At 40.0% G+C, this 25,572-nt stretch overlaps 2 protein-coding genes across 3 annotated transcripts; one reads left to right on the top strand and one right to left on the bottom strand.

Annotated features, from left to right (window-relative positions):
* Positions 1–623: 623 nt before the first annotated feature.
* LOC132313729 (iron-sulfur cluster co-chaperone protein HscB homolog) lies at positions 624–10,652 on the top strand. 2 transcript variants are annotated; one of them, XM_059812649.1, is made up of 8 exons: positions 630–1,121; positions 2,059–2,155; positions 2,243–2,332; positions 3,126–3,191; positions 5,770–5,838; positions 7,681–7,823; positions 9,037–9,135; positions 10,258–10,652. In XM_059812649.1, the coding sequence occupies exons 1-6, from the start codon at positions 772–774 to the stop codon at positions 7,816–7,818; spliced, it is 810 nt and encodes a 269-aa protein (XP_059668632.1). In that variant the 5' UTR covers positions 630–771; the 3' UTR covers positions 7,819–7,823; positions 9,037–9,135; positions 10,258–10,652. The 2 variants fall into 2 exon arrangements, with proteins under 2 accessions (XP_059668633.1, XP_059668632.1); XM_059812650.1 differs by lacking the exon at positions 7,681–7,823 and having other exon boundaries at positions 624–1,121.
* Positions 10,653–11,497: 845 nt separating this feature from the next.
* LOC132313730 (putative pentatricopeptide repeat-containing protein At5g06400, mitochondrial) lies at positions 11,498–25,572 on the bottom strand. The gene is made up of 2 exons (XM_059812651.1): positions 24,839–25,572; positions 11,498–14,186 (listed from the first exon to the last, which is right to left on the bottom strand). Exons 1-2 carry the CDS (start codon positions 25,432–25,434, stop codon positions 11,639–11,641), a joined length of 3,144 nt encoding a protein of 1,047 aa, XP_059668634.1. The 5' UTR covers positions 25,435–25,572; the 3' UTR covers positions 11,498–11,638.

The following is a 25,572-nucleotide window of genomic DNA, read 5'->3' as shown; positions in this document are numbered from 1 at the left end:
TCTTTCATGGCCGCATAATCTTTCTGGCTACGAAATTTTCATTTCAACTGAGAAAGCCAAGATTGATAAATCTATCCAATTGAGTTACTTGACTATGCAAATTAAAAGAAAATTGTTGTATTCATACAATTAAGTGGATCATTGTTGTATTTATTTATTTATTTATTATTATTATTTTTTTTATTTTTTATTTTTAAATTGTTGTATTCATACAATAAAATATGGAGTTGTGTCGAATTTTCTTAAGAAAAATATCTATGCATCAAATATAGAAGAGAAAATATAATTGATGTGTCTGTATGTATGTATTGTAAGATCTAGGGACTGGGGATGCTGATCCTACATAAAATGGATCAACATGGGCATACCTTCCAGATTTCCAATATTCAATCTGTCAAACTCTCCTCATTAGTTGCATTTACGGCTTCATTGTGCTCCAAAAAGAGAGAACTAAAGATTTTATTTCACCCTTTCACTCACTCAACAGCATTTACTTTACAAAAACAATATATGCACAATATTAATAAAAATAAAACTTACAATTTTAAAAATAGTACTCCGTAAATATGAAGAAGTTAATCCAAATCGGGTTCACACCGAACTCGTCTCAAACTCAAATTGAATCCGAGCCGAGTTCAAATATGTGGAGGAGTTTCAGCTCCACTCGGTTCACGATCTTAACAAATCTACCTTGCTTGACCGACAAACTAATTTCCCTCTCTCTCTCTCTATATATATTTGTATTTATATCTGATTTTTCTTGAATCGAAGATGTGGAGGAAGAAGTTATTATGGACGACTCTCTCCTCTGCTCTACGCAGGGCACTTCCTTCAACCTCTCGTTTCTCTATTAATTCCATTCATGTGACGCAATTTTCTACTGCTTTTTCTTCCACGCGTTCTTTCCATAGTGAAGAGGACCCTAGGGTTTTTCCAATCCAGAGGTATTGGTTTCTCGGAAACCTCAAATTTTCCGGCAAAAATTTCTGCTCCGAGAGAGTTCTTCCCAGGTGCTGGAACTGTGATGCTGTGCCTCAAGTGGTGCCGTTTTTGTTTTGTGACTCTTGTCGAAGCATTCAACCTGTTGATCGCGCTGTTGATTACTTCCAGATATTCGGATTGTAAGTGTTTTTTTCAAAATGATCATTCAACTAATTAACACTAACTAGTCCCACACATAACACACGCATATACCGTCGCACCAGCTCCAAGCAGTGACCCTTCACATAGTGCGTTTGTATTGCATAAATATTGTGAAATATATATAAAAAGGTCTTTTATTCAACTAGTACGTAGTTTATCTGTTTTTAAATTATCTACCTGTTTTTAAATTATCTTTATGTTGCTCAGAAAGCTAAGGGAAATATAAATAAGGGAGTTTAATAAATAAATAAGAAAATAGATATATATTTTTGGTCTCTGAAGAACTAAACACACAGTTCAACTAAACCAGTAATTGTGATTTAATGTTAATGTTGGGGTTGCTGTTAGACACGGTTAACTAGTCTCTGACTTTTACCTTGAATTGGATCAGAGAATTTGCCATTTTCCAGGTAGGTATACCTTGAATTGGATCAGAGAATTTGCCATTTTCCAGGTAGGTATGGAAATTTAAGAATTGAAATCTAAATGATGTTAAATAGTTGCATAGGCCTAGTTTAGTGGAGCTGTTTGTTCAGCCAGGTTCTCAATGATAAATTTCTTAATACTTCACATAACCAAATTACCCACATTCATCTTGTTCTGCCAAAGACCCTTTTATCTGATTTTCTCTATCCCATCTAACTCTCTTTAAAATGATTTCGTTTATGACGGAAGAATTCTATTCATTCCTTCAAATGTGTTCTTTATAGTTCCTGCCTCTCTTCTTCCTCTACCTAGTTATCAACACAATCAATGTCTTTCAGTGATTTTAAAATAAAAAATTTTTACAGCAGACTACGTGCCGGTTTGAATAGAAATGCAATAATGGAGAATACAGATACAAAAAAACTTTATTTGCTTGTTTTTAACAAGTGCAACCCATATACATTAAGCAATTCTTTTGATTCTTAACAGGGAGAAAAAGTATTACATTGATGATAGAAATCTTGAGGGCAGATACAAAGACTGGCAGAAGAAATTGCACCCTGATCTTGTTCATTCAAAATCTGAGGTTTGTTTTGTAATAAATCCAATTAATCAATATAAACTATTTTAGTATTTTATAATTATGTGTTGATTTTCTTGTATTTTTCATTAGAAAGAAAGAGGGTATGCTGCTGAACAGTCTGCTCGGGTAATTGATGCATATCGCACACTGACTAATCCGTTGTCAAGGGCGATATACATTGTAAGTGTATATGATTTCTATTTTCTATTAATTGTTGTGATCTTCAAATATAGCCTGCATATAGAATTCTAGATCACAGGAATCAGTTTGTTGTTTTTTACTCAATCACTTGCTGTCATGTCTATCATATCACTGCTAATGTATAAAAAAACTGTAGATGATTTAGTGCATACTGAATTTTGGTTTAAGGAAGGAGATATTAACCACAGAGTTTTCCAAGATTGAAAAGTTAGTGGTTGTAGGGCTAAAGCGAGACGGAGAGCATGTTGTCCAATCATTTCCATATTTTTTGATAATCTATATAAGATATATAAGGCTGAGAAGCTAGCCTATGGGTTTGTGACAATATATTAGAAGGATTAGTATTTCTAGATTGGAAACATGAAGAATATCATGGTGTTTCTTGTTTGGAATGATGGATCTACATGGGAGTGATTTCACTCAAAGAGTTTGGCAAAAAAAAAAGGTGGTAATTGATTATTTGTACTCTCCTATAACATTTAAACTTTTAAAAATCATTTTTAATAACTTCATCACTTGTTCATTTCGGTCGCCCTCTCTGTCTTTTACCTCGTATACAAATTAGTCTTACTCTTATTACCAGGGCATCTAAAGACCTTTCCATACCACCTAAGTCTACTTTCTCTTATTTTATCACCAATAGGCGCCACTCCTAATTTCTCCCACACTTTTATTAGTGACCTCTAGTCACTCATCCATCTTAACCTCCTCTACAAACATAAATGAGAATTGTTATTTGACTGTTTTTTTTTTTTTTTTCTTGCTTTTTTAGTTGAAGCTTGAAGGCGTGGATGTGGACGAGGAAGAAACAGTTTCGGATATAGAGTTGTTAGCTGAGGTAATTTACAGACTTAGTCTATGTTTGAGTATTAATATTCTATGGTTTATTTTTTTCATGACTACTGTATTTATTATAAAATTTTGGTACTTGCTTCTTAACATTTTTTTTTTTTTTTTTTTTTTTTTTATAGATATAAAGGTGTTTTTAAATTGAGTAATGAAATTTAATTGAGGTGGAGAGTTTTATTATTCATTCTCACCCGTGAATTGGTTAAGTAACAGAGACAAAAAAATAGAGCTGTTAGCTTAATTGCAGGAGAACATTATGGAAACTGATTGCCATCTAAGGATGACGCAAATGGGAAGCATTTAGTGCTCCATGGGAAAAAAATATATTGCTGATAAGTGTAACTATTTCACTGAAATGGTGTTATGCTATAGTATAATAATCCTGTAATAACTGATTGCTGCTAGTTATCTAATCATTGTCTCATTGCTTCCTGGTAAGAATCTGTTAACTACAGTTTTCATTGTTAATATACGAGAGTTATTTTTCAGTAATCTAAAAGGCATGATTTTGAATCACCATAAATATGATTATATAATTCTGGAAGCATGGAGTTTTTTCAATATATATATATAAGTGTGTCAAGTGCAGAAAACACCCCAATAGTATGCTTACAATGCGTCTCACACCCTTCATGTGCTAAAAACACCCCTAAAGTTTCAATTTGTGCAAATAGGTCCAACCTGACACATTTAAGGTAGAGTTTACCGAAATTGCCCTTATATACACATTTTGTGAGTTGCACAATGCGGAATGGTTGTGGAATATAATATGGAATAGTAACCTAGAAGGGGTGAATAGGTTCAACTTGCTATTTTATCCGATTTTTGCTTAAATTAAATATATCGAAATAAAACTAAATTAAACAACCCACAAAGCAAAAATTAAGTGCAAGTAAAGTAAATAAAGTTTGAGAAATGACACCGTGATTTTTAGTAAGAAAACCCCGATTGGCAGAGACCAATCGTTGTGGGAAAAACCTTGTGGATTACGCCGTCCAGAGCAAAACGATCTACTATGTTCGAAGCAAAGCACAACTCACTTTGACTCAGGCTCACACCCTATCGTTTTACCAAAAATCAATTGCTGACAATTCCTGGCTTTGCGACTACCCCATCCAACAGCTTTCGACTTCAGGCTTATCCTTGATCTTTGTAGAAGGATTGCTGGTAGATCAAACGACACTCTACGAATGTTTTGACCCCTTCAAAGTGTGATCACTTCACCCCTTTTTCTTTAAATCAAATTATGATGTAGAAGGAATGAATTATGCTTTCGCTGATCAATATTGATGATATCTTCAAACTCGTACTCCGATCAGTGTTGCTGCTACTTAAATGTATATTACATATATATAATGAATAAGTATTTTTAATTTAATATTTTTAATTATATATTTAAATTTGGGAACATATATATATATATATATATATATATATATATATTTTTTTTAATTATAAAAAGAACTGAGGTTTTCATTCCATGTGATGTACTCTCCATTAATCTATTAATCTGACAACTGTGAGAACATTTTATTTTATTTTATTTTTTTTTTTTTTAGATATATAATTTTTTATCTCTACTTCACCGGTAAAAGAAATACATATATTAGAACTTTCTAACTTATGAGTGGCATTAAGTCCTAGGAAATGGATAACTCTCAACTCAGAGAGAGATAATACACTCTTAAGGGGAATATATAGAGAGAAATTTATTATTATTTTTTTGGAAAGGTGAGAAAAATCCTTAAAAGTGGGCACATAACACCCCTATACTATGAGATTATTAGCATACACACCCCCTTGGGTATTTTCGGAATTGTAAAAGGGCAAAACGGGCATTATAATATTATTTTATATCAGATTTCTGTTTTAGGGGTGATTCTGCACAATGTTAAAAAAATAAGGGGGTTATTAGCACTTTATTTCATATAGGGGGTGAAAATGCTACACGGAGTATACATTAGGGGTGTTTTCTGCACTTGACCCATATATGCATATTGGTAGTAAGTGAGATTTAATGGAGAAGCGCTGAATTTGGGTACAAAATATGTGAGTGAATTTAGAGGGACTAAGAAGAGTGTGAATGGTTCAACTTTGAACTAAATTTCGTTGTTAATGTATGAGATCTAATTTTCAGTAATCTAAAAGTCTTGATTTTGATTCACCATAAATATGATTATATAATTCTGGAAGCATGGAGTTTTTTCAATATATATATATATATATATATATATATTGGTAAAAAAGTCAGATTTAATGGAGAAGCGCTGAATTTGGGAACCAAAAATGTGAATTCCAAGGGACTAAGAAAAGTGTGAACGGTCCCAACTTTGAACTAAATTTTCTCAAATGCTTCACAGCCAGAAAGAGCTCTTTAAAAGACTCTCTTCCAAGATTCAGAGGTGGTGGTGTTCTTTTTTTATGGAACTTCACAGCCCTAAAATTTCTTCTGGTAGCTATATTGAAAAGAGAGGTTTGGTTTCTGTTTAAATTTGCTAAGGTTTCTGAATTTAAGTCTGCAAAAAAACTTCACTTCCATGTGAATAATAAGACTTACTTCATTGCAGATTCTGGAAATTAGGGAAGCTGTTGAAGAAGCCACAGACTCTCAGGCATTAAATAAGATCCAGGCCCAGGTATGTGTGATTGCTCTATTAGTGGTCACATTTAATGTGTGTGATAAATTCAGCGTGGCAGGATTCTTTGTTACAGCAATATACATGGCTCATATGCTGAGTTACAGACCGACTGGTTTTAAATTTCCTGAAGCCATCACATTTTCTCAGCTTTCCAAATGGTGGATGTGTTAGGAGAGGCCGTTGATTGATATTTTGTATCATCTAAGCAAGATAGATTTTGGGTTAAGGGCATAACCAGGCTAGGGTTGCCAAAAAATAACACACTTGAATATCATCTTGATGTGTCACTTCGGGCCTGTTTGGGGGATGCTCTATCTTGTTCTATGCCCTTCCCTACAGCGCAAATGGACACTATTGAGGACACCAACTTGTTTGGTATGGGCTGTATTGTGTCCAACAGTGCAAGAACAATTTCTGATTTTGGGCCAATTTCTGGAACAAAAAATTCGTGTTGCAAAGTGTTCCCAAATTTCAGTCGGCCCACTATTCACTATAGAAAGGAGAACAACAGCCCAAAGTGCAAGAATTCTGAGAACACATATTTAAGAATCGGTGGAACATTGCCCTAATTGTGAACTTGCCTCCATCTCTATTCTCGTTCTCAACTGTGAACTTGCCCTAATTTCTGAAAAAACACTCTGATTTGCCCTCTCTCTCTCTCTGCAACTGCAAGCTACAAAATCTACAAGAATCAGAAGTTCGAAACCCACCTCCATCTCTATTCTCGTTCTCAATTCTGAAGTTGCCCCCTCTCTGCAATTGCAAACTACAAAATCTAGCAAATCTGTGAACTTGCCCCCCTCTCTCTCTTTCAAGAACTATCTCAGCTCTGTGTTTTCCAGCGAACCCCACCTCTGCGTTTTCCGGCGAACCCAAAGCTTTGGCGCGTAGATCTGTCACTCCGGCGCGTAGATCTGTCACTCCGGCGAGCTCTTGTGCGCTCTCGTCTACCGATTCCGACGAACCCCACATCTGCGTTTTTTTAACTGAATTTTTGTTTGATCCAAATTCTCAAATCTCTTGCAATTTTTTCACCTGCTATATATATATATATATATATATATATATATATATATATATAATCTGAAATTTTAAAAAAATTGTTAGATAATATAATATATGACTTATTGTTATATAATATAATATATGATAAAATTTGTTTTTCTATATATATATATATATATATATCAAAATAGCTTGAATCCTCATTTTTTATATTTGTCTATCTGAAATTTAAAAAATTTAAATTTAAATGGAGAAAGAAAATAATTGTGACTTATTATTAGATAATATAATATATGATTAAATTTGTTTTTCTATTTTTAGTAAAAAGGTACTGAAGAAGCAAATTTTTTATTTACAGGTTTTTATTGGTAATTTTTTAATAAAAAAAACCCAACACTCGTACTAATTTCATGCAATGAAATTTATTGGTAATATTTACAGGTTTTTATTGGTAATTTTTTAATAAAGGAAACCCAATAATTTTTTTTGGTAACTTATAGTTTTGGAATTTGTCACTTAAAAAAAAAATATATTTCATGATTTTTTTTTTAGTGATTTTGGTTACACTTTTATTCTTCCAAACATGTTTTGTTCTCATATTTCTTAGAACAATATACATTACCAAACATGTTCTACCATGTTTTTATTCCAAAATTCTCAGAGCAAATTTGGAACACCATACATGTTTTGTTCTCCTTTCAGAACATCACATTACAAAACACTTGTTCTGTTCTAGACTAGAGCAGTACACTACATCACACTACACTTCCCAAACGGGCCCTTATTCTGAGATGCATGGAAATAATTCTTTATTTTAATTTCCTTTTTTCCCAGATACAAGAGAAACTGGCATATTGGTCTGAGTCCTTTGCAAGTGCATTTCAAAGCCGAAAATATGAAGAAGCCCTGAGTTCCATCCAGAGGATGACTTACTACAGACGTGTAAATGAAGAAATTGTTAAGAAGCTCTGATGCAGGCACGCCATCCAATAACTGTATATAAAAAATATGCTTAATATGATTCTGTTGAAAAAATTTGGTACCATAATATGTTCTGAAGACGTGGAACTTCAAAATTTTCTTAACAATTTTAATGTCACATGTGCTTACTTACAGGGTTATTATTTACTATGACTTTTTCTTAAACTACTCTTATATAAAAATGATTTAGGTTTTGCTAATATATTCAAGATAGAGGCCATTGCTTGGTGCAGTTGGTAAAAAAGTTTGACCGCCAAGCATACATCTACCAATCTACCAATCTAGCCCTCCCAACTCCCTTGGTTAATAGGGAACACACTGGGCAATGGCTTTTTCTATTAACAGTAGTGATCTGGACAGCTGGACAAGTGTTGTCCTCATGTAAAATTTGTTCTTATCATCTATGGGAAAGATATAGATCCAATTGTTAGGTTCATTTGAGGTGCCGCCTCACACTATGTAGATAGTGGTTGCTTTGGACCCTTTTGGCACAAACGGTTTTAAAACGCGTCTACACAAGTCAGAGGCATCCCCTTTATAAGTGCCAACAACTCCTCCCCCCAAGCAATGTGAGAAATCACCAATCACCTCCTCTTGGAACCCAGCATACTTGCTAGCATGATCCTTATGGCCTTGTGCATGTTCTTCCCACGTTTGAGTTGGGGATTGGCTCTGATTCCATCTTTCAAGACCCGTCTCATACTGTGCATATATTGTCCGCTTTGCATGCTCACGCTTTTTAGAACTTATCTACATAGGTAGAATCATCCCCCTTATAAGTGTTAGTAACTTCTCTCTCCCCAGGCAATGTGAGCGCCAAGAAGGTGCAAAGCGGACAATATTTGCATAGTATGAGGTGGGTCCTAGGTTGAAGTTCGGTTGAATGAGCCAGGTAGACTTGTGTAAACAATTACATTAGTTCTTTTCATCTATGGAAATATTTAAATCAAATTGTTGGGTTAAGATCTCTAGATGTTTGCATGTTATAGAATGAATTCAGAAGTCAGGATATAGTTGTCCCACATTCTATGTTTTGAACTTGAAGGGGTCATGTGCACACCTCTGAATTTGCAGATGAAACAACATCTTAATACATTTTTATGTCATTTAGAATTTGGACTGACATCAATTTCTATGTGTTGAATTTTATGTTTACTGGACAGAATAACTCTAGAAGTTCTGACAGAGCTTTTCTTTTACCATCTTCAGGTTCGTGATGACCTAGTGTCAACTTCTGCAACTTAGCCGGCGGTCTTTTTTGATCTCATATACTCAGTTTCAAGCTTAATTGCGTCTGACAGTGCTTGGGTATGTACTGTTTCTATGTGATGTGAGAAGTACAAATTTGTGAATTTAATTAGTTTATTGTCTGAGGCTCTTATTTCTCAAATAGACTGTGATATTTAATGCCCAGTTGTCCCCTTTCCTTGGTTACAATGGCAATCCCTCCATCTGCATAACATATCTCTGTTCTTTTAATCATTTTTCCCGTGGAGGTTTAAGGGCAGTTGCAGGGTTTGGATCTGCAATTTTTAACTTCTGGAGTGGTGGTTTATGACCTGGACAAGTCAATACAACAACATATTACAGTGCACTTGACTGTTCCTCTCCGCCCCACCCGCAAAACAAAAAGAAGAAGAAAAAAAAAAAGACAACATCTCCTCTCTCTGGGTTACAGTTTTAGCCTCGGTATTCTCCATAAGTTGAACATACTGCATTGCGGTTTCCATAATGAATTGAATACTGCATGAAGCATTTGGGTTCAGTGCATTCCAATGTTAAATCACCTTCCAAATTAACAACTTTGGACAGATTGAGAATCCATGATTGGATAATCAAAGGAACTATGGACCCCATTTAGAATGTAGGCCAAAAATCCATGGACGGTGGATCACTTGGTTCTAATACAGGCCTATAGGCATCTGAATTGACCACATATATAAAATTTGCAATAATATCTACAGCCCTTGAAAAAGTTTGTATGAGCATGCACCTATCTGCAAGCCAACTGCTGTCTTTGCATTCCTTTATTGATTTGCTTATATAAATACTGTGTGCATGATGGCCTTTATTCATTGGTTTGTCTATTTTTAGATTATTAACACTGGCAGAGTCATTTTTAATTAATTCAGATTTTTTAATCTTCTTATATTTTCTTTTCTCCTATCCTGGTGCACTAAGTCCTTGTACCTTTGATTTAAAAGTTGTGTGCATTATTGGTTAATTGTGGAGTTCTGGGAATTAATTCACTTCCCTTAGCACATTCAAATGTGCAGCACTGATCTAACATTGTGAGGCTTAGCAGATTGTAAAGCGGTGCACTCCCTTTATGCAGCTGACAGTTAATACAATTTGGTCGTCACATAGTCAGTCATTTTTCTCTTCTTCGTTTGTGCAATGACTGATGGTGGACCTATTGTTTCTTTCCAGAATAGCTTTGGCTAAGCCAGACAACAATGGAGGACTATCTTAGGAAAATTTATCTGGTTGGAAGATATCAATCAAAGACCCGGCTGACCTTGGGTACTTCGTTGGCGAAAATGACAATGCCTCTCATTCTAGCTGTTATAAGACGTGCCTATGGGAACACTCAGTACTTACTAATCTTATGTATTCTTGAGAAGGTGGCATTTGCTGCAATTTTGGGGAATGAATAAAACATTGCCATATATACTATATGGCATTTCTTACTTTTACACTTGTCATTTTGGTTATAGTCATATGTAACCATTTGACAACATGAAGTCATATGTAGTGAACTTGGTAGACCATGACAGGAGATACCACTTGAAGACCTTGGTGGTGCAGTCGATAATTTTTATTTCTTGGTATTGCCCCTACGTGGATATAAACCCTTGACCATGTATTTCGGAAGGTGAAGAAGTGGTGACTAGTGAGTACCATTAGGTTACAGTCTTAGTGATTTTTGATCATTCAGAAACAAAAATTTGCATATAGTGTAGCAAGCTCATCACTGGGAAATGAGTACAGTATTATAGGGGTTTGATTCTTATTGAATAGGTGCGTCTGTCTATCCGAAATCTCAACTTTGGATACATTATTCTACTGGTACAATGATCAAGCTAGCCATCAAAAGCTAGATGATCAACCAATCGTTGGACTGAAGAAGGGGTTGAAGATATGGAGGGGCTTGTACTAGGTTGTACTCTTTGTAGAGACATATACTCTTAATGAAACCCTAGGCAATTTTGTCCTTTCTCAGAGTTACAATCCAATTACGTCCCGTGAGCCATGATATTTCAAAAGCAACCCAAATGCTTTAGAAGCCTAACTCAATAATATCATTTTTATGCTGCTTAAAGGAATTATCAAATGTAATGCCAATTGCCAAGTGACCTTTACTCGCAAGGTATATATCCCAACACACGCATATATGTATTAAAATAATCAAAGTTGAGATATTAAAATAATGACAATGTCCAAAACAAAATTATTGGTGACAGGAGGTGTGATCATTAATGTAACAAAATTATTACTGACATGAGATAAGATTACTACTGACATGAAATTTATCTAATTGCTGAACAAGTAACAGATACGGAGTATAAAACTAGTGATTCCATGGTTACAAAATCAGGTGGCATATAATTTACATCCAAAAAAAACCAGAGTTTGTCAACTAGATACAAATTGGTACACAACTTAATAGTTTTTAGCAGAAACCATACTATTATTATCAAATCAATTGCCATCACAAGCATGAACCTCATTCATGATAATAGGGAAGAAAACTCTGATAATTTACATGAGACAAATGATACAAAACTAATACCAATAATATGGACAAAACTCAGGTCGAAAACTTCCTTCTACTTGCAAGAGCCCACTTTTTTTGTAACACAGTATGAGCTAAATCTTGCTTGCCTTCTCTGTTTAGCCCATAAAAAACAGTTTGAAAATTAACACTACTAGGAATAATACCACTGTCCAACATTTCAGAAATAAGTTGCAGTGCTTCTTCAGACTTACCAACCCCACTTAGACATGAAATGAACATGGAGTAAGTCTTAAAATCAGGAACTGGTCCCTTAAGTTTTATGTGCTGGAAAACATTCCAAGCATCAACAATCTTCCCAAGGATCACATACCCACATATCAATACTGAATAAGTAACAATTGTTGGTTTGCAACCCTCCCCTTTCATTTTCTCAAAAATTTCCAGAGCCTTGCTTACTTGTTTCTCCTTCAAAAAATGACCTATTATGGATGTATAGACATGCACTGTTGGAGAGATGCCTACCTGCTTCATAGATTCCACCTTAGCCAAAGCCTCTTCCAACCGCCCCTTTTTTAGCAGTCCGTGAACAAGGCTTCCAGAAACGTACCGTTCCACGGAAGATCGTTCTGGCCCAACCTCGTCTAACAATGATAAAGCTTCTTCCAATCTCCCTGCACGACAAAGAGCTCTAATGTACAAGGAATAACTTAGTGGAATTGTGAAACCTACTTTACGAAGAGATTCAGTGCACCTTCTAGCATCCGACAGCTTACCAACTTCACATAAACAGTCGAAATAAGTTTCAACCAATTCTTTATCAGGAATACAACCCATTTGAATCATCTCCTGGAACATTTTAATGCCTTCCTCTACCTTCCTTCCTTTTCTACCACAAAGAGAGATGATCAAACATTTGTATGTACTGCTATTTGGTTTACAACCACTATCTTTCATTTCTTTGAAATTCCTCAGAGCAATTTCTGTCATACCTATTCGACCATATTGCATTATCATGATTGTCCATGTGTCTGATGTATATAAGCAACCTTTTCTTCTCATTTCATAGAACAGGCTTCTCATGTGTTTAAAATCCTTCCCGCGTCCAGCTATTTTGATGGCCATGTTATAAGTTTCTGTAGTGTGGCTATAACCAGCTTGCTCTCCTAACCATGAGAAAAAACATAATGCAGAATGACCATGCAGACTGCAATTTCGCAAAATCTCCACAACAAGTTCAGGTGTGAACTGAATGGTGCATTTCTCCAATGCTTCCTGAATTAAGCACCAGCCCCTTGATGAAGACAAAATTCTACAAATTTCTTCCAGATCCTGCTTCCTATAAGGTTTTGAAAGCGGCTCCACCACCTGAAAATCCACCCTCCTTGGCTCTATTCGGTTAGAGCTCAACTCTGTATTTAATTCCCCTCCAATTGATACATCCTTTCTAAAAACCTCACCTTCTTGTGGGTTATGTTTACAGGCTCTCCGCATCTGCTTTACTTTGTCTATCATCTCCATTTCTCCTTTTTTCTCAAAATAGGATTTAATTAAATGGAAAATATTTTCTCCAATAGTTATTTTGGAGGCCAGCATTTTATCCAAAACCTTGAAAATCTCGTCCGTCCTTGAAATTTTACAAAGCTCCTTGATGAATATGGAATAAGATTTCCGCGTCACCTTGATGCCTTTTTCCTCCATACTGTTGAACACTTCCCAAGCTTCAGGAATACAGTTTTGGCAAATATGACCAGCAACCATAGCAGTAATAGCCACGCTATCTAGCTTAACTCCTTTCTCCAGCATCTCGTCATATAGCTTGCAGGCTTTTTGGTACTCATTCAACCTGAAAAGATGTTGCATCAGCTCAGTATAAGTGGAAGTTGCAGGTAATTGCCCAGATTCTTTTATGCTTTGAAACATATCAAATGCCTTATCAATATCATTTCTCCGCAAGTAGCCATTAATAACAATTCGATATATATTCCCATCAACAGCAGTCTTTTTCTTCATGACATCAATAATTTCCAGAGCATCAGCAATCCTGTCAGCCCTACACAGTCCTTTCACCAATGTTTCGAAATTTCCAGGGTCAAGGATTATATTTTTATCGTTCAGGTAGCGAATCAGTTCTAAGGCTTCTCTAATTCTCCCAGCAATGCAAAAGCTCTTCAAGACAGAAGCATATACATCATGTTCCGGAATCTTAAAAACCTCTATCATCTGATTTGCAACAAATTGAACTGAGGCAATATCTCCTGATTTTGCTAAGGACCTCAATAGTAATATATACAATCTCATATTGAGCCCCATGTTCTTATGGATCATCTCCCTGTAGAACTCCATTGCAATTTCGGCCTTTTCAGCAGTACAAAGTAAACGGATCATCAGTTTGTAAGTCACCTCATCAGGCTCAAAACCAGATCTCCGCATCTTCTCAAAGATTAACAAGGCCTTTCCAACTAACTTTGCATTTCCAAAATATGATATGAGAATGGTCCATGTCTTGATATCCTTCTCACACGAGTTCTTTTCCATCTCCTCTACCAATTCTTCAACCAGCCCAAAATCCTTTGCTTCCACAGCAATGTAAATCATGGTATTGAAAGCTTCTGTTGTAAGACTGTGGAGGGAAAAAAACTCCCTCCAATAAAAAGCGCACACGTCACCACTACACATATCTACATTCCAAGGACATATAAGGCCCATCATGCTCAAGCCCAAATTGAGGGTATTTACAGCCCAAAACCATCGTTATTTGTCCTCCAACCTCCATCAAGGCCGAATCAAGAGGTCATCAGCCCAACTTGTTAATATTTAACATCCGGTCCATTACTCAAGCCCAGCCGGATCAAAATATGTTCAGCCCAGTTATTCAAGAATGCACAAGTCCTACCAGTTGAAGGATTTACTGTAGAACGAAAATTCTGAGATAGGAAGTTCTGTACAAGGCAAGTAATACGTATAGAAAGTTATACAAGGGAAAAGCTCTATTTGTAAAGAAACTCTGTATAGGAAGAATTGGAGGACAAGCAATGCGAGTCCTACCTTAATTCAACCACCCTTTTATGTATATATAGGGGCTCAGACTTCCAATAAAAGGATCAAGCAATTCTACGCTTCTCTATACACTGTTCTTATTTATTCTTATTGTTTTTTGAGTGTGTTGTTTTATTTTTCTCAATCATTATTGGTTGAGCGAAATTTTGCACCTACACTTTGGCGCCGTCTGTGGGAAACGTATAAAAATATACTCCCACTTGTTCTTCAAATCAAATCCTTAGTCGTATCTGGAATGTCAAACGGAGAGTCAGCAATGAATCAACAGATAGAATTGATGCAAAAGATGCGAGAGGAGTTCTTGTACCAATTTGAGACACTCCGGCAAGCAAACGATACGAGCGTCGCCCAAATAGCTGCGCTTCAGCAGCAGACTCATACGCTGCACACGGCAATGGCCAGGCTAACGCCACAACCACCACCAGGCGATGCTGCAGCACCACCCCCCCACCTAGAATTTACCTCCAGTTCACGAGCCTCCGGCCAACGGGACACCACCCAACGGGGCTCGACCTAATGAGGTTCAGCAAAAGCAAGGGACGAGGTCCGAGGCGGTTGCTTTGGATAATCTCCCGTGCCGCACACAGGACGAACAGGCCGAGTCCAGCCATAGGCTTACGGTATAGTCCAATGGCGTTCCAGACGGCGCACGCGTACAAGATGCCTTCGACGAAAAGAAGCTATTAAGAGTTCAGACACCAGCCGAGATGGCTAGAGAGCACAAGAACTCCTTGGTCAAGACCCCCTTTGCTGACGATGTGTACCTTGTGGAGAGACCAAAGAAGTTCACTATGCCATCCTTCACCCAGTTCGATGGGGCAGGAGACCCCTCTCGACATCTCGATCATTATGCGCAAAAGATGGCATTGGACGATCATAACGATCCGTGGATGTGTAAGGTTTTTCCTACCAGTTTAACCGGTACAGCGTTAGAATGGTTCAGGAATCGGCCACACAAGTCTATCCCTGATTATGAGACCTTGTGCACTATGTTCTTAGCCCAGTATTGCGGAAATAAGAAGCAGAAGAAAAGTATCGCCAGCCTTTTCACCATAAGGCAAAGGAAGGGAGAAACTCTGCAAGATTTCTTATCCAGGTTTAACATGGAGGCCTCGGAGATAGCAGATTGCCACCCTGCCACGGCAATCGAAACATTTAAGTTGGCAATGATCCAGGGAACCAAGTTTCACACATCCTTGGTCAAATATTCCCCTCCGGATATGCAGACTTTGAACGCTAGGGCACAAATCTACATTCGGTTGGAGGAAAATGTAGCCCACCGTGCACAGCACGCTACCCTCGTGACAGTGGAAAACAAGTCTCGAGAGAAAGCTGGGAGCACAAGGATGCAGAAGGTTCCTCATACCGCCACACAAGTCACCCAAGCGCCTGAGAAGAGGCGAAGGACAGAGGACAGGCTTACCCCTCTCCGTACTACCTTAGCGCGCCTATTCTAAGAGAATAAGACGAGGTTCGCAACACCTCAGCCCATGAAACAACCCTTGGAGCAGAGGGACAAAAACAAACATTGTGTCTACCATAAAGACTATGGGCATACCACCAATGACTGCAGGTCCCTTCAGCGACAGGTAGAAAGCATGATAGCGAGAGGAGAGTTGGTGGAGTATCTCGCCACGAAGGAGTACGTAAAACCTCGGGAGGTTAACCCTCGACGGGTAGAGGGCGGTCAGGTAAAGGTTATCCATGCAATCCACGGAAGGTCAGAGGATGATGAAGAGTCTGAAGAGTTGTACAGATCCAGGCTGAGAGAGGCTCATAAGTTACGAAGATTGTCTTCGGTAAACACAGTTGCACCAGGCAGCATCAACATTGGATTCGGTAACAATGATCTGTCTAAAGTCCAGCGCCCGCATGAGGACCCCTTGGTCATTAGCCTCCTGGTAGCGAATTATATGATCAGGAGGGTGCTGATAGATCCGGGAAGTAGCGCCAACATCATTACAAAAACAGCTTTTGATCAGTTGGGGGTTTCACCATCGTCCATCAGGCCAACTTCCAGCCCCCTAATGGGATTTGATGGTACTAAGGTGAATTCGCTTGGGGTGATCGATCTATCCGTTACTGCAGCAAAGAGGACTCTGAAGGAGAACTTTGTCGTGACGGAGATTCATCCATCTTATAACCTCATTATGGGGAGAGGTTGGATCCATCGTATGAACGGAGTCCCCTCTACCCTTCATCAAGTAATGAGATGTTTATCCCCAGATGGCAGGGAAGTCATCGACCTCTGGGGAGACCAGGTGGCTGCAAAAGAATGTTACATGCTAACGCTACATGAAGCAAAGAAGGCGTCGAAATCACCTCAGTTAGAGGCGAATCCCAAAGGCGCAATCAAATAGCAGTTACAATATCCTCTGCCCAAGTATCTCAAGGCAGAGGAAGAAGCCGAGGCTGAAGCACCTACCGAGGAGTCCCTCAAAGCAATAGAGGTAGTCCTCGGAGACCCTCAGAAGGTCACCTGCATTGGCTCATCTTGCACAGCCGAAGAGAAGGAAGCATTGATCAGGGTCATTTGGTGCAATTCGGATGTCTTTGCCTGGGATCACTCGGACATGGTGGGAATCGATCTTATAGTCTCATGCCATAGTTTGAGGGTTAACCCAGAATTCAGGCCAGTCAAGCAGAGGCACCGACGGTTCGCACCTGAACGGAATCGCATAATAGCCGAGGAAGTAAATAAACTATTACAAGCAGGATTCATTCGAGAGGTGCAATACCCACAATGGCTCTCAAATGTAGTAGTCGTTCAAAAGAAGAATGGGAAATGAAGGGTATGCGTAGATTATACCAACCTTAACAAAGCTTGCCCAAAAGATAGCTTCCCTCTGCCCAAGATTGATCAAATGGTGGATGCTACGACAGGTTATGAGAGGCTTACATTCCTCGATGCATACTCCGGCTATAATCAGATTCCCATGAATCCTGAAGATGAGGAGAAAACCGCTTTCATCACAGAGACGGGCACTTACTGCTACAGAGTGATGCCCTTCGGTCTAAAGAATGCCGGAGCCACCTACCAGCGACTTGTCAATAAAATTTTCAATAATCTGCTAGGGAATACAGTTGAAGCCTATATCGATGATATGGTGGTCAAAAGTATACGGAAAGAGGACCACCCGAAGCACCTCCAGGAGGTCTTTGATACTCTCAAGAGGTACAATATGAAGCTGAACCCCACTAAGTGCTCCTTCGCCGTCTCGTCAGGACAGTTCCTCGGGCACGTCGTAAATAAAAGAGGAATAGAAGTAAGCCCAGCTCAGGCAAAGGCACTCATACAGAACCAGGAGCCAAAAACCCGCAGGGAAGTGCAAGTTCTAACCGGCCGAATTACGGCTCTCAGCCGGTTCATATCCCGATTATCTGATAAGTATAAACCTTTCTTTGATGCTATTCGATCCAAAAATAAAGATATGTGGGGACCTCAGCAGCAGAAAGCTCTCAATCAATTGAAAAGCTACACGACAAAACCCCCAATCCTTTCTGCTCCAACGCCCGGAGACACTCTCATCCTGTACCTGGCAGTATCAGCTGTAGCAACAAGCGCAGTGTTGATCAAAGAAGGAGGTAAGGTTCAGCACCCAATCTTTTACACAAGCAAAACGATGACGGATGCCGAGACACGGTACAGCAAGACGGAAAAGGTAATCCTGGCGTTAATTTATGCCAAGAGGAAACTTCGACATTACTTCGAGTCTCACAGCATAGTGGTACTTACAAATCACCCTATACGGGCTATCCTAGCTAAACCAGACCTGTCTGGTCGAATTACAAAATGGGCTATTGAACTTAGCTCTTTTGACATCACCTATGCACCGAAGATATCTCACAAGGGGCAGTCAATAGCGGATTTCCTACTAGAGTACGAAGATCAACCTGAGGAACCGACACTTCAAGAGCCGTACTGGGAGTTACGGGTTGATGGCTCTTCCAACCAAAAAAGGGCAGGGGTCGGGATTGACATCACAACACCCGAGGGTACCAAGCTGCAGCAGTCAATTTTGCTAGATTTCCCATCTACTAATAACGAGGCCGAGTATGAGGCGTTGCTCGCCGGACTTCGGCTAGCTAAACAGCTACAGGTACGGTGTTTAAAAGTTTTTAGTGACTCACAGCTTGTGATCAATCAAGTGACAGGGCACTATTCTCCCAAGGAGGAACGTATGAAGTCATACAAAGATGCTGTAGAGAGTGCTATCCGGGAGTTCGATCAAATCGAGTTCCATCAGGTACCACGAGATGAAAATGCCGAAGCAGATCGATTGGCCGCAGCCGCATCATCTTCAGACGAAGAGTTAATTCGGCTTGTTCCAATCAATGTTCTCGAAGAACCCAGCATTAATCCCCGGCAAGAGGTGATGGTGATCCAGGAAGTTCCACACGAGCCCTGCTGGATTGATCCAATCGAGGCCTACCTCAAGGAAGGAGTTCTCCCAAATCAAAAAGCTGAGGCAAGGAAGCTTAGGCTTACCGCGGCTAAGTACGCAATCATCAATAACCAGTTGTACCGAAGGTCATTCTCCGGTCCTTATCTCAAGTGTTTAACCCCTACTGAGGCTCTCATAATTCTAAAACAAATTCATGAAGGAGATTGTGGAAACCACTCGGGAGGAAGATCCCTTGCACATAAAATTCTAACCCAGGGTTATTTTTGGCCATACTTGGCTCGGAATGCCGAGGAATACTCAAGAAGATGTGACAAGTGTCAGCGCCATGGTCCAATAAAGCATTAACCTGCCGAAGGTTTGCACGCCATGGCTAATCTATGGCCGTTCGCCCAATGGGGGATTGATATAGTAGGACCGTTACCCAAAACCATGGAAAAAAAGGAGCATGTGCTTCTGGCTACGGATTACTTCACCAAGTGGGTGGAAGCTGAAGCCTTCTCTAGCGTCACCCACGAAGAAGTAAAGCATTTCATTTGGAGCAACATTATTTGCCGGTTTGGGGTACCAAAAGTCATCGTAATGGACAATGGTAAGAACCTCGATAACAGAAGTACAAGAAAGTTCTTTAGCGAACATGGAATCCTGCAAAAATTGGCTGCAGTTAGTCATCCATAAGGCAATGGGCAAGCTGAAATAACTAACCGCACGATATTCGGGTGCTTAAAGAAAAAATTGGAGAAATTGAAGACAAAGTGGTACGAGAATCTCCCTCAAGTGCTCTGGGCCTATCGAACCACTCCAAGACGACCCACGGGAGAAAGCCCATTTGCTATGGCATATGGATCCGAAGCTGTCATTCCTACCGAGTCCATAATCCCAACCCTTCGGACATCCTTGGTACTGGAAGGGAACAATGAGCAACAACTCGAACATAGCCTTGATCTTGTGGACGAAAGGAGAGATGCAGCAGCAATTCGGCTCGCGGCATACCAACAGCAGGTGTGTAACAATTATAACAAACGCGTCAGATTCAGGGGCTTTGTGGTAGGCGATTGGGTTTTGAAGCAAGAGACAGCTCATGTAAAGAAACTGGAACCTAATTGGACCGGACCCTACAGGGTTACCGAAGTAGTGGGGAAAGGAGCATATCGTTTGGCCGAAGCAGGCGGACGTCCCATTGCGCGTCCTTGGAACGCAATACACCTGAAAAGGTATTTCCATTAGTTAAGTTTGTCAATTTTGCTACAAATTCTTCACAAATAAGGCTGAATATGTCCACAGTCAGCCAAACTTTTCTTTATTTTGCTTCTATATTCAGTACAACTCTCCTCTATTTTTGTTTCTTTTTATAAAAATGGGGGGCCATACTACTCTATGATTATGCAACTTTTATGCATGCATCGCATTAGGCAATTTTTATGCATGCCAAGCAAGCTGCTAAAAAGCATTCGTCACAATGATTTTTACAAAATTCGTCACAATGATCTTTACAAAAAAAAAAAAAAAAAAAAAAAAAAACACAAAAAACATGAGTTATGGCCTGTGCTTAAAACTTTCTATCCTACATCGACAAAAAAGTATGTGCTACATTCTGTTATATATGGGAATATTCAAATAGTTAATTACGGTGTAAGGAGGGCCCACTGGTATTTAAGGCTGTCAAGCTCGATACCAGAGGCATTCCTTACACCGACCTTTTTGACAAAATTTAGTCTATATCCCACATCGGATAGAAATAGAAAAGAAATACGGTTCATATATACGTGGTTCACAACATTTGGTTACCAAGAAGGAAGTATCAGTGGAGGAGGAAAGTCTCCAAAGTCAACAAATAGGAAACTTCACAGCCATTGTTACTCGCTTTCTTGGCCTCTTATCATTTTTGAATCCTCGGCCTCATGATAAGTTGTTTGGGAAAAAATATAAACAAACTTCCCCTCAGGCTCAGCGCCGGGGGGTAGTTCATTTCGCCTCGGACCCTAAGTGTTCGGTTCGGCAAAAATCTCGCCTCGGACCCTAAGTGTCCGGCTCGGCAAAACCTCCCCTCAGGCTCAGCGCCGGGAAGTAATTCATTTAAACCTCCCCTCCGGCTCAGCGCCGGGGAGTAGGCTATTCGCCTCGGACCATAAGTGTTCGGCTCGGCAAAAATCTCGCCTCGGACCCTAAGTGTTCGGCTCGGCAAAAATCTCGCCTCGAACCCTAAGTGTCCGGCTCGGCAAAACCTCCCCTCCGGCTCGGCGCCAGGGAGTGTTTAATTCGCCTCGGACTCTAAGTGTTCGGCTCGGCAAAAATCTCGCCTCGGACCCTAAGTGTTCGGCTCGGCAAAAATCTCGCCTCAGACCCCAAGTGTCCGGCTTGGCAAAACCTCCCCTCCGGCTCCGCGCCAGGGAGTGTTTAATTCGCCTCGGATCCTAAGTGTCCGGGACAGCTTCGGACCCTAAGTGTCCTATTCAACAATATTCCTCCACACTCAGTGCCGAGGAATAATTTGCTTCAGACCTCTGGTGCCCAGATCAGAACTCTTTCCTCCGGAATCCAAGTGTTTAATACCCTGTGGATGTGGATATATCATAAGTTCATCATGATCCACCCCACATCAGGAACACACGAGAAGGAAAGAGTATGTATACGTCTGCTGCAGGCAAGTAAAAGGTAAGGAGAGTTCACTTAACAGTGAAATCATTGTCCATATGAACCATCCTGAGATATCAACTAAACTGTTAAAAGGATCTCCTTCTTCCCACCATTCTTGTTTTTTCTTGGATAGCATAAATCCGAAGCATAAAGACAATGTGTTTTGTTTAAGCACATTACCAGTCAGAAAAATATGAACAGTATCAAAAGCATACAGCAAAAACAAATCAGGTATTGAAAGCCTAAAACAAAAAATTATATTCATTATCCCAAACATGCTGTCCATAAAAACAAAATACATGGTTCTACTTCCTCTTCGGATCGAAGGGAGTAGATTCAAAGGCATCCACTACAGTAGGACTTGGGGTAGGAGGAATTGAAGCCGCAGGGGCAGAAGAGCTAGGAGTACCCTTTAGATGCGCCTTCACCATCTCAGCAAAGCGGATTTCAGCTTCCAAAGCCTCTGGCCCTTCATCATATGGGAAGTGCACCCCCACCTGCTTGTCAAAAGCGTCCGGATCCATCGTCCTAGGGCCTGAGCCCTGATTATAGCCAGACCGGAACGCTTTAGCACTAGCCAGGTGTGCCAGACAGGAGTAGCGCCCCTGCATTTGCTTCCCCGCCTTGAAGCAAGTAGTAAGAGCCTCGGTCAGGCGTTGAACTTCGGCCTGAAGAGAATCCACCTTAGCCTCAGAGGCTGACAACTGCCTCTTATACGCATCCTTGGCTTCAGAAGCTATCTTCAGATTGGTAGAGGCGGTGGTGGCTCTCTTCTCTGCATTGTCAAGATCCTTTTCCAGCTTCTTGATGGACAGGGATTGGGCTTCAGCAGTGGCGCAGAGGGCCATGGTGTGGTATAGACTCTGGATAACAGAGGAACAAATATGAGCATAAATGGAAACATAAACAAGCAAGAGTAATATAATTCTGAAGGAGTAATGTGAACCTCTATGGCCCGGACCGGGGCAGAGGGGAGTAGTTGTTCCAACCCCATTTGGCTGATGGTTTCCTCGTCCTTTGGGAGCCACATCCCTCGAGCCACCGCCAGTGCAGCTGAAGGGTCTGTAATCACAGAATCCCCTGAGTGCAGGACTGACTTATCAGCCCTAGAGAAGGAAGGAGTCTCAGGAGCCCCAGTCTCAGCCAGAACAAAGGCCCTGACTTCATCTTCAGGTTCGGCCTCTCCAGCCTTTTTCCCTCTGCTTTTAGAAGGGACCTTGCCCTTGCCAGAGGATGGGCGGTTGAGGCGAGATTTCTTCATTGGTGGTTCCTCAGCCTCCACCTCATCCTCAGTAGATCTAATAACGACCAAGGGTTGGGCATCTTCGGCTTTCTTTTTTAACGCCTCAGCCCTCCGTATCTCCTCCTCAGTCATGGGGAAACTGTCAAAGGATGGTAGAGACAGATCCACGAGGTCTGCAGCAACAGCACTGGAGGCAATGTCCTTGAGGTTTGAAGAAGTTAGCAGGTCCTCGATAGGCGAGGGGTCACTCCAGACTCGTTCCTCAAGAAAAGAAAGTCTGTTCCTTGCTGCGGAGGATGGGAATGTAGCTGAAAAAACACTAAGAAACTCATAAATACGGTGAAACATTAAGACTTGGCAAGGAAAACAGCCAGAACACTTGGTATGAAGGGAGGTTAAATATTCTATACCTAATTTCCCGAACTTGCGCGGGATGGGGAGCGTAATTGATTGGGACACGAACCATTTTCCTTTAACTATAACCATCTTTTCTTTCCATTTCTTTTCGGATGAAGGAAGGTTCGTGCATATCCTCTAATGAAGGGGAGAGGTAAAAAAGAAGCGACCAGGCTCGGTCCCATGCTTAGATATATTGTAAGTAAGCAGAAGGTCGGCAAGGGTCAAATCCAAAGCCTCTAATTTCCGGCGCACCAACAGTGCCGAAAGGATGCGAAAGAAATTAGGATTTACCTGAAGGGGGGCAAGACCTACCTTGTTGAAAACTAAATGATAGAAGGGATGAAGAGGGAATCGGAGGGCGTTAAGATGCCCTACCGAAAGAAGCAATTCATTCTCCTCAATTCCCTCGCCGGAGGTAAAATCGGCACCCTCGGGATATTCTGCAAGTTCTACTCCCTCAGGAATATCAAATTCTTCCATTACCGAAGCAATAGAGAACTTGATGCGGCGAATAGAGATGGTTGCTTTCCTCTCTTCATGAGTAAGAACATAATCAGAGCCTGAGGTGGATGTCTCGGCTGGAAGGGGGGAAGTACCTAACGGATTCAACGAAAGACGATCTGTAGAAACCCTAGGAGGGGGAGCCCTAATGCGAACGGGGGAAGATAAAGGTGTGGATTCAGAATCCCCAATGTCTATACGTTCGGGAGTAGATGAAGTACTCATAATGAAAGATTGAAGAGAAAGATGCGAAACTAACCTAACAAAGCGATGGAATGAAGAACGCAGAAGTGCAGCAAGGGCGAATGTAACTCTTGCAAAATCTTGTATGACAGAGTAATAATGAAAGACCTCGAACCGATTCTGAAGCAAAGTAAAAAACCGGTTTCAATTCCCTCTTTAATAGGAGCCGTCACTCAATTAAAAATGAAATTTGGGGCAAAGTGTGGAGGGAAAAAAACTCCCTCCAATAAAAAGCGCACACGTCACCACTACACATATCTATATTCCAAGGACATATAAGGCCCATCATGCTCAAGCCCAAATTGAGGGTATTTACAGCCCAAGACCATCGTTATTTGTCCTCTAACCTTCATCAAGGCCGAATCAAGAGGTCATCAGCCCAACTTGTTAATATTTAACATCCGGTCCGTTACTCAAGCCCAGCCGGATCAAAATATGTTCAGCCCAGTTATTCAATAATGCACAAGTCCTACCAGTTGAAGGATTTACTGTAGAAGGAAAATTCTGAGATAGGAAGTTCTATACAAGGCAAGTAATACGTATAGAAAGTTATACAAGGGAAAAGCTCTATTTGTAAAGAAACTCTGTATAGGAAGAATTGGAGGACAAGCAATGCGAGTCCTACCTTAATTCGACCACCCTTTTATGTATAAATAGGGGCTCAGACCTCCAATAAAAGGATCAAGTAATTCTACGCTTCTCTATACACTGTTCTTATTTATTCTTATTGTTTTTTGAGTGTGTTGTTTTATTTTTCTCAATCATTATTGGTTGAGTGAAATTTTGCACCTGCAAAGACAAAACCCTTTGTTGAGCTTCACCCAATTGAAGAACTTCAAAGCTAAATGTGGCACTTTAAAGCACCTCTTCAACACTTTGTCAACAATCTCAGTATCAAACTCAAAACCCGCACTTCCTAACCGTACCTCCATGGAAACTGCAGAATCTTCTGCACGTACAATCTCTGTAACCTTATGAACTATTGGACTAACATCACTTACACCCATATTTTTCAACTGGGTGGCTTCCAAAACTAATGCATCGGCCTTCCCTAGCTCCACATTATCCTTGGCATTCTCACAAACACGTTGCACGCAACATGGGTATTCTTCCTTTTCCTCGGTATCCTTTAAATGGGTTTCTTTAGATACTGAAAACGCAGATGATCTGTCATCCAGCATAAGGTTTCCAGCCCCTAAAATCTCAGTGATGTCATGGAATAGTGAATCGAAGTTTTGGGTTTCTGTCTGGTTTTTCTGGTGTGTTTCTCCACTTTTCTTGGAATTGTGAAGTTTAGATGCTTTAGAGAGAGATGAAAGACCAAAAGTTTGAAACTTGGAGACACAAATTGAATTTAAGGGTCGGAGTTTGAACAAATACCTCATCCTTTTCTAATAGTTGGTGGCTGTGAATTGGCAGCCCTCGCACATTGATGTTGATTATACTCTGTATGAAGAAAAGCGTCTTTGTGGTTTACTTGAATATCTTATTCTGATACAAGGAAGCAATGTAAAAGAATTAAT

Source organism: Cornus florida, unplaced genomic scaffold (assembly GCF_030987335.1).
Source record: "Cornus florida cultivar Cherokee Brave unplaced genomic scaffold, ASM3098733v1 CherokeeBrave_3.0.0_Hap2_Chr06, whole genome shotgun sequence".
NCBI lineage: Eukaryota > Viridiplantae > Streptophyta > Magnoliopsida > Cornales > Cornaceae > Cornus > Cornus florida.
Note: the sequence above shows the minus strand (reverse complement) of the source record. Positions and strands in the feature narration are given on the sequence as shown.

Bases quoted from the DNA above. Each gene is read 5' to 3' on its own strand.
- LOC132313729 (XM_059812649.1), top strand. From the start codon at position 772: ATGTGGAGGAAGAAGTTATTATGGACGACTCTCTCCTCTGCTCTACGC. The intron at 2,333-3,125 runs GTAAGTGTATAT...TTGCTTTTTTAG, and splicing joins TGTCAAGGGCGATATACATT to TTGAAGCTTGAAGGCGTGGA. The intron at 5,839-7,680 runs GTATGTGTGATT...CTTTTTTCCCAG, and splicing joins TAAATAAGATCCAGGCCCAG to ATACAAGAGAAACTGGCATA.
- LOC132313730 (XM_059812651.1), bottom strand. From the start codon at position 25,434: ATGAGGTATTTGTTCAAACTCCGACCCTTAAATTCAATTTGTGTCTCC. The intron at 14,187-24,838 runs GTGCAAAATTTC...TTCCCTCCACAG, and splicing joins AAAGGGTTTTGTCTTTGCAG to TCTTACAACAGAAGCTTTCA.